Source organism: Tupaia chinensis, unplaced genomic scaffold (genome assembly GCF_000334495.1).
Source record: "Tupaia chinensis unplaced genomic scaffold, TupChi_1.0 Scaffold000058_1, whole genome shotgun sequence".
NCBI classification, from domain to species: Eukaryota; Metazoa; Chordata; class Mammalia; order Scandentia; family Tupaiidae; genus Tupaia; species Tupaia belangeri.
The window spans coordinates 746,058-753,783 of NW_006159516.1; the positions used below are offsets into that span (position 1 = coordinate 746,058).

Here is a 7,726-nt window from a genome sequence, read left to right on the forward strand (position 1 = left end):
GTTAAGGCGCTAGACTCCCACACGGCCAGTCACTGTTCAAGTCCCGAATTCACAGCTTGAGAGTCATGTTGGGCATGTGTGTGCGTGCTCAGAATCCCAAAAGGAGAATGAAGGAGGAGGGATTGCGGTCTGGGTATCCTCCCAGGGGGTGCTTTCTCTCTCTCACTTTCCCTCTCTATCTTTGTCTCTCTCCAAGAAAATGCACCTGATGTTAAAAGCCTAAAAAGCAAACAAACAAAATTATAGGCAACACACCTACACCTCAGCATTACTCCACACTTTAACCTGAGCTCTGTTCCCTTCGTCCTCCATAAAACATATTCTATTCTGGGACCAGCAGTTAGTGTAATGGCTATGTCGTTGGACTCCCACATAGTCGACTGCGGTTGGTTCGAGTCCCAGAACCGGTGGCTTAAATTCACGCCGGGCACGTGTGGATGCGTGCCCAAGATCCCGAGAGGATAATGGAGGAGAAGGGATTGCGGCGTGACCATCCCTCCTGGGGGGGTGATTTCTCGCTTTCTGTCTCTCTGTCTCTGTCTGGTGAGCCCATGCGTCCTTACAGCAAAAACCTCTCAAAAAAAATTCTATTCTGAATACCATATGATTTATTAGTTTTAGTTTTTAAACATGTTTAAGAATACAATCTCTCACGAGAGTATTTTGTAAATATGTAATACAAAATACGTAACTACAAAAGTAAAATGTTTACTCTTCCTAGACTGGAAACCCCATGAGTGCAGGACCTTTTTTTTTTTTTTCTTTCATAGATACAGTGTAGGAACCCAGAAAGGTATGCAAGCTGAATTAGACACCCTGTAAATGTTGACTGAGTAGAAGAATGGGGAGATGAATGTATGCATATATGCAACTTTAAAAAGCAGCAAGCAGTACACGTGTGTTTATATACGTGCTATCAAAGAACAGAAGGTATAGTTTTCTGTTTCATTTTCATAAAAAGAGGTTTTTTTCTCGAAAGATTCCCAGGAGAAAAGGCGACTTATCTTCTTAGTAGTTTTAAATCAGGGACTGGGCCTGGCTCACTCACTGCTCCATCACACTCGGGATCAGTTCCTGCATGGAGCTCATTTTGCTTCCCAGTGACTTCTCCTGTGTTGTCGATGGCTCTGTAGGTCATCTGCCTCACTCTGAGGGGCAGGATAGGGAAGCCCACTGTTTTTGTACTGCCATGGTATGTTTCTATGCATCTGTGCTGACGTTTTCAATAGAACCTTATTAATAATAAAGCTAATAATAATGATAATAAACCCTTCCCCCCTTTTTTATTTTTCAGTGCTGAACCCTGACAAGAAAGAAAATATCATTGGTTGGGCATGGAAAATATTAAAATGACAAGAGCTCTCTCCGAAGAAAAGTCTTCACATACTCTTCATGTTCTCTACCAACTCTCAACATACTTAGAGTTCAAAAGTTGGAGAAAGTGTCCCAGATTCATTGAACAGATTTGAATCTTATTTCTTTTGAAAATCTATGTAAGATTTTTCACGATTGCCCTTTAGAATCTCACATCTTCTGCAATTTGATGTATAGCATACTTTTAATTTTCACATTTATTATAAGCCCCTACACAGGTGCATTTATTTATATATAGAAGCTTGTGTTTACACATTCAGAAGCACGTAAGTATATGCATGCTATATACAAAAAAAAAAAAATGTGTGTGTGTGAGGATTCCAGGCTTGAGGCCAACAACCTAGGCAACATAACAAGACCCTGTCAAACACACACACATGAACACAGCCCAGCCATAGCAGCTTAGCAGTGGTACAGCACCCTGCAATGCTGGAAGCTATAGGGGAGCTCAAGGTTAGTTCCCGGTGTCCTGTCCGTACCAGATGTGTGCAGGCCCAGGAGCTCAAGGTTAGTTCCCGGTGTCCTGTCCATACCAGGCCCGTGCATATTGGGGTTCTTTGCTGGCTGAAAGGCTGGAGGTGGAGGATTTGGAGATCATAACCATGTTGACGATTCTTGGTTTTTTTTTTTTTTTTTTGTCATTCTCAGTCTCTTTGACTCTCATTAAATAAAACCTAACCACTATGCCATCTGCTGGCTCTTACAGAGTTTTACAATACATGAAAAACTGAATTGAAAGGCCAGGTAGACAAACACACAATTACCATTGGGCATTTCAATGTTTTCTCAGTAACCAATAGAATAATTAGTCATTTATAAAACAAAAAGATTTAACAATGCTATTAAGCAACTTTAATCTTTACAGAACACTTCACTCAACAAGAACATAGTGCATTTTTTTTTCAAGTTCATACAGAAAATTCAAGGCATATCATACTTGGGTCATGAGAGAAGATGAAATACATCCTGAAAAATAAAGAAATTTAAAAGTAATACACTGACCACAACAACATAAAGTAGGAGCCAATAATAACCCACATGGTATCTGGGAAATTGCCATATATTTAGAAGGTAAAAATGTGCTCCCAGTTGATACATTAGATAAACAACAAAATCACAAAATTGTGAAATATCTTGAATCAAATGGAAATGAAAACACGACATTATATTGTGGAATAAGATTGTAAAATGCTAATATTGGAAAAGAAGAAAGGCCTTGAGTCTAGGTTTCCATATTGAAACAGTAGAAAATTAAGGGAAAAAGGGATAATGGCTATGTTGCTGAGCTCCCATGTAGCCGACAGCGGTTTGAGTCCCAGACCCGGTGGCTTAAACTCACACTGGGTATGCGTGCATGTGTGCCCAAGATCCTGAGAGGAGAGTGTAGGAGAAGAGATTGCAGTGTGGCCATCCCTCCTGGGGGATGATTTCTCCCTTTCTGTCTCTCTGTTTCTGTCTTTCTGGCGAGCGCACGCACCCTATAGCAAAAGGGCGGCACCCCCCCCATAAGAAAAAACTTTCCAAAAAAAAAAAAAAAAAAGAAAGAAAATTAAAGGAAAAAACCCCAACTAGAACTAAAGTTAAATAAAGTAAAAACAAATCAATAAGGGCAGAAAAGAAATCAATGAAAATAAAATAATACCGTGTGTTTTGGAGAGATCAATAATATGCATAAATATCTAGCCAGATTAGCTCACTAAAAATAGAGAATTTTCTCATGCTGATCAATTGCACCTATAAACACTATGTATTTTATGGTGCAAGGCAGTGTTTTCCTATTACTGGAGATATTGTAGTATTAGATGATCTGCCCCTACTACTCAACAATTTCAGTGGGTTTAAATAGTGCAGTAAGGCTAGAAAAAGAAATGCCCCTCGGAAAAAAATATCAAAATGACCTTTATTCTCAGATGCCATAAATGCCTAGATATAATATCCTAAAACTAAAAAACAAAAACAGGAACTCTCCAAAATAGATAACGAAACTGAATAGTTTGGCAAAGTCCCAAGAGAAGGTCAATATGGAAAAATTAATTGTGTTTCTACTTCCTAACAAAAGACAACATTGAAGGGACCAGCAGTTAGCGTAATGGCTAAGTCGCTGGACTCCCATGTAGTCGACTGTGGTTCGCGTCCCGGACCCGGTGACTTAAACTCACGCCGGGCGTGTGTGCGTGTGTACCCAAGATCCTGAGAGGAGAATGGAGGAGAAGGGATTGTGGTGTGACCATCCCCCCTGGGGGGTGATTTCTCACTTTCTGTCTCTCTGTCTCTCTCTGTCTGGCGAGCGCATGCGCCCTATATCAAAAACCTCTCCAAAAAAAAAAAGAAGACAACATTGAAATTAAATATGTAATACATTTGTATTGATACTTAGAAATATAGTTAACAATATCTGTAAAACTAGCTATAAAACATTGCTGAGAACCAATTAAAGAATGCCTGAACAAAGGCAGGAAAAAACATTACTCATGATGAAGATGAAATGTCATTAAGATGTCAACTGTTGGGACCAGCAGATGGCATAATGGCCACGTCATTGGACTCCCACATAGTTAACCGCGGGTTGAGTCCCAGACCCGGAAGCTTAAACTCACACCGGGCGCGTGTGTGTGTGCCCAAGATCCCGAGAGGAGAATGGAGGAGAAAAGATTGTGGTGTGGCCATCCCCCCTGGGAAGTGATTTCTCACTTTTTGTCTCTCTGTGCATGCCTCTGTAGCATAAAACCTCTCCAAAACAAAACAGAACAAAAGATGCCAACTGTCCCCAGATTATTAATTTTTTAAAGTATATTTATTTACTTATTCCATGAGTGATAGAGGGAGAAGCAGGGAGATAGTGCCCTCAGTAGAGGCTTCCCATCACAATCCATCCCTGGCTCGCCTGCACCATGTGCCCCTGGCATGCTCAAGGAGGTCTCCAGACTTGAACTTGGGACCCTCTCATGGGTCAGCTTCACAGTGTGTCACATTTTACCTCTGCATCACCTTCTGACACCCCATCAAATAGATTCAATGCAGTATGAATAAATATTGTAACAGGCTTTTTAAAAAAAAAAATCAAACATTCTAAAAGGTATAAGAATATAAAAATGACCTAGAATAATAAAAATTTCTGAAGGGAGGGACAATAAAGTCAGAGGTATAAATCCTCTGATTGTTAGGGAACAGCAGAAGTACCATGCTTCTAGAATACCTTGGATTTATGAACTCCGATCGAATGACTTCAGGGAAAATTGATTACTGAATCCTAAGTGTCTCTTGCCTTCTTGCTGGAAAATGACATGAGGCCATTAGATGGGTGTGTGATCTGATGAATGTGTTCTCCAAATTCCAAGGTGTTCTGTCCAGCCTCTGGCTTGGCCATACCCCATTTAGCAATACTGAAATCAACCTGTTCCAGCAATTACTCTTTTTAATCCTCTAAGAAGCAACTTTCTCTAAAGTTAACTTTCCTTCGTCTTTTGCCTGCTAAATATGGAGGATGAGAGAGCTTAGCAGGCACCTCCCTGGTAGGTCTCAGATCTCTGTGTCTCCAGTTGTACCTTCCTGTGCGCCTCAGGCGACTCTCTGTTGGACTGAAGAGTCACATCTGATTTCAAGATTGAATATAAAGCGGCAAATAGCAAGATCGTGCGGCATGAAGATAGGAACAGAAAACATGTCGATGAAACCAACTAGAACCAAGACGTATGCCCAGGCACAGGTCCTTGGATTTTCAACAAGTGACAAAGTAATTCAAAAGGAAACAAAATTATTCAATAGTAGTGCTTGAAACAACTGGAAGTGTTTCTATGCTACCTTTGAGAACTGCCTGCCAAGAAATGTTACAAGCTGGATTGCAACTATTTTACCACTTTTCTGGTTTTCTTGGTCTGCAACATCCATGATGCAGACTATATACCCTTGTAACTTCCGCAAATTGGTGCCCAGACTTTAGAGTACGAGTTTTTCAGGGATGGCCGACCAACGTTTAAACCTGAGTTCTACTCTCTGAGTGGTACTTGGTTTCTCAGTGGTCGTTTCCAGCAACATTATGCAAAACGTTTCTCACAATGAATGAAAAGCCTAAATCTAAGAGTTAAAACTTTAAAATGCTTAGTAGAGGCCAGTAGGCACTTACTAAGGCCACCCCTACCTGGACTCCAACATGGTCAACTGTGGTTTGATTCCTGGGCCTAGCAGCTTGAAAATCATGCCAGGAGCATGTGTGCAGTGTCCAAAATCCTACAAGGGAATGAATGAAAAGGGATTAATTACAGCATGACCATCCCCCCGGGGAGCGATTTCTCACTTCCCCCCTCTCTATCTCTGTCTCCCTCCAGTGAGTGCACTTGCCCTATGGCAAAAAATAAAATAAAATAAAATAATTAAATGTCTAGTGAAAAATGAAAACAAAAGACCCCGAGATACCAGAGATCCCATAGAAGACACATGGAAAGAAAGTGGTAAGTTTGACATTGCAATGAAATACTTTTGACGTTCCAAGTAAGCATGATAAAAAATAAAGCCACAGACTGGGAGAGAGCATTTTCAAAACACGGATAGGATGAGGGACTCAGACCTAAAATACAAAACAAATTCTTACAATTCAGTAATACAATACATAATTCAATTAAAAGTGGGCGAAGTATTGAGCATGTCAACAAAGAAGATCCCTGAATAATAAATATGCACATAAAAAGATGTTTACCATGAGGGGACTGGGCAGTGGCAGAGTGATAGCACGCAATGCTCTGTGAGGCTGAGCTATGTGGAAAGGTTCCAGGTTCAAGTCCAGAGATGTCCCAAGCACATGTGTTAGCACGTGTGCTCATGATCCAAGGTGGGCCCTGCTTGGGGGAGATGGCAACATCAAGGCCCGATTGCAGGCACTGACTTTCTCTGTCTCTCTCACTCATGGAAGAAATAAAAAGGAAAAAAAAATTGTTAAAAAATAGGGCCATAGGGTAGCACAATGGTGATGCAATGCGACCACGGGGGAAGGTCCCGGGGTCTGCATCCTCTATGTGTCAATCACGTGTGCAGGCGCATGTTCTGGGCTGGCCAAAGCTAAGAATGGGCCATGGAGTGGGGACCCTGTGGGGGCACTTGTCTCTCTGCCTGTTTCTCTTTCTCATGGAAAACTAAATGAACTTAAAAACACGGAAGAAACAAACAAAAACAATACAAAATATCAATATGTATCTATTACCATATCTAAGGTTTAAAAAAGATACGAGCCAGTTCCATAAAAAAACCTTAAAATTACAGAGCCAGCTGGCAGCGTGATGGCTAAGGTGACTGGATCCCACATGGTCAACTGGGCAGTTTGAGTTCCAGATCCAGCAGCTTGCAAAACATGCCGGGCGCCTGGATGCACATGCCCAAAAGCCCACTAAGTGAATGGAAAAGGGATTGTGGTGTCACCCTCATCCCTTGGAGCGAGAGGGTGATTTCTCTTTCTCTCTCTCTGTCTCTCTGTCTCTGGTGAGTACACACACCCTTTAGCAAAGTAAAAACAAAAACAAAACAAACAAGCCTCAAAATGGAACTGCTTTATAATCCTATAACTCCACTGCAAAGGAAAAGAAGTCCATATGTGGTGGATCCGCCTGCGTTCCTGTTTATTGCAGCACTGTTTGCAATAACCAAGATGTGAAGTCAACTTAGGCACCCAGCACTGATGGTGGATAAAGAAAATGTGGTACACAGTGGAGTATTACTCAGCATAACCAAGGATGAGCCTGCAGGAAATTATACTAAGTAAAATAAGTCGACACTGAGAAACAAATACCATATGTTCTCATATAAACAAATACTGTATGTTCTCATTTTGGAAGCTAAAAGATTTGATGGCATCCAAGTGGAGAGTGGAATGGTGGATATCAGAAACCGAAAAGGGGAGGGAGGAGGAAGAGGGAGAACTTGGCTAACAGATACAAAATTGCGAATAGATAAGTGAAGTGTGCTCTGGAGTCCTCTAACGCAGTAGAGCAACTATAGTTGGTGACAATGCTTATTTCAAAATAGCAAGAAGGAATTTGAATGTTCAGAACATAATGTAATGATAAAAGTGAGATTGTGAACATGTTGACTGCCTTGGTTTCACCATTACACATTGTGTTTACATATTGAAAAATCACACATTATGCCATAAATATGTGCAGTTATTATATGACAATTAAACATGATAATAAAAATTGTGCTGAACAAATAATTTCTTATTCTAAAAGTCAAAATAAAAACCAGACTTGACAATACATGAGTGCTGTTAGAGATCTGAAACACTCATATGTTATTGGGGAAAACTGAAAATCAGACACATTTTAGAAAGCAGTCTGGCAGCTTTTTATAAATGTCAACATACTGT

General features: G+C 40.7%; 1 protein-coding gene across 4 annotated transcripts in view; it reads left to right on the forward strand.

Moving 5' to 3' along the window:
- LOC102490673 (C-type lectin domain family 2 member F-like) overlaps nucleotides 1-1,865 on the forward strand; it is a 16,593-nt gene extending 14,728 nt beyond the window's left edge. For all 4 annotated transcript variants that reach the window (XM_014592506.2, XM_014592503.2, XM_006141574.3 and 1 more), the window contains one exon: nucleotides 1,295-1,865. Coding sequence is in view for 1 of the 4 variants with exons in the window: in XM_014592503.2 (XP_014447989.1) it covers nucleotides 1,295-1,307 (13 nt within the window). In the remaining 3 variants the exon portion in view is untranslated. The remainder of the gene's footprint in view (nucleotides 1-1,294) is intronic.
- Nucleotides 1,866-7,726: the final 5,861 nt, after the last annotated feature.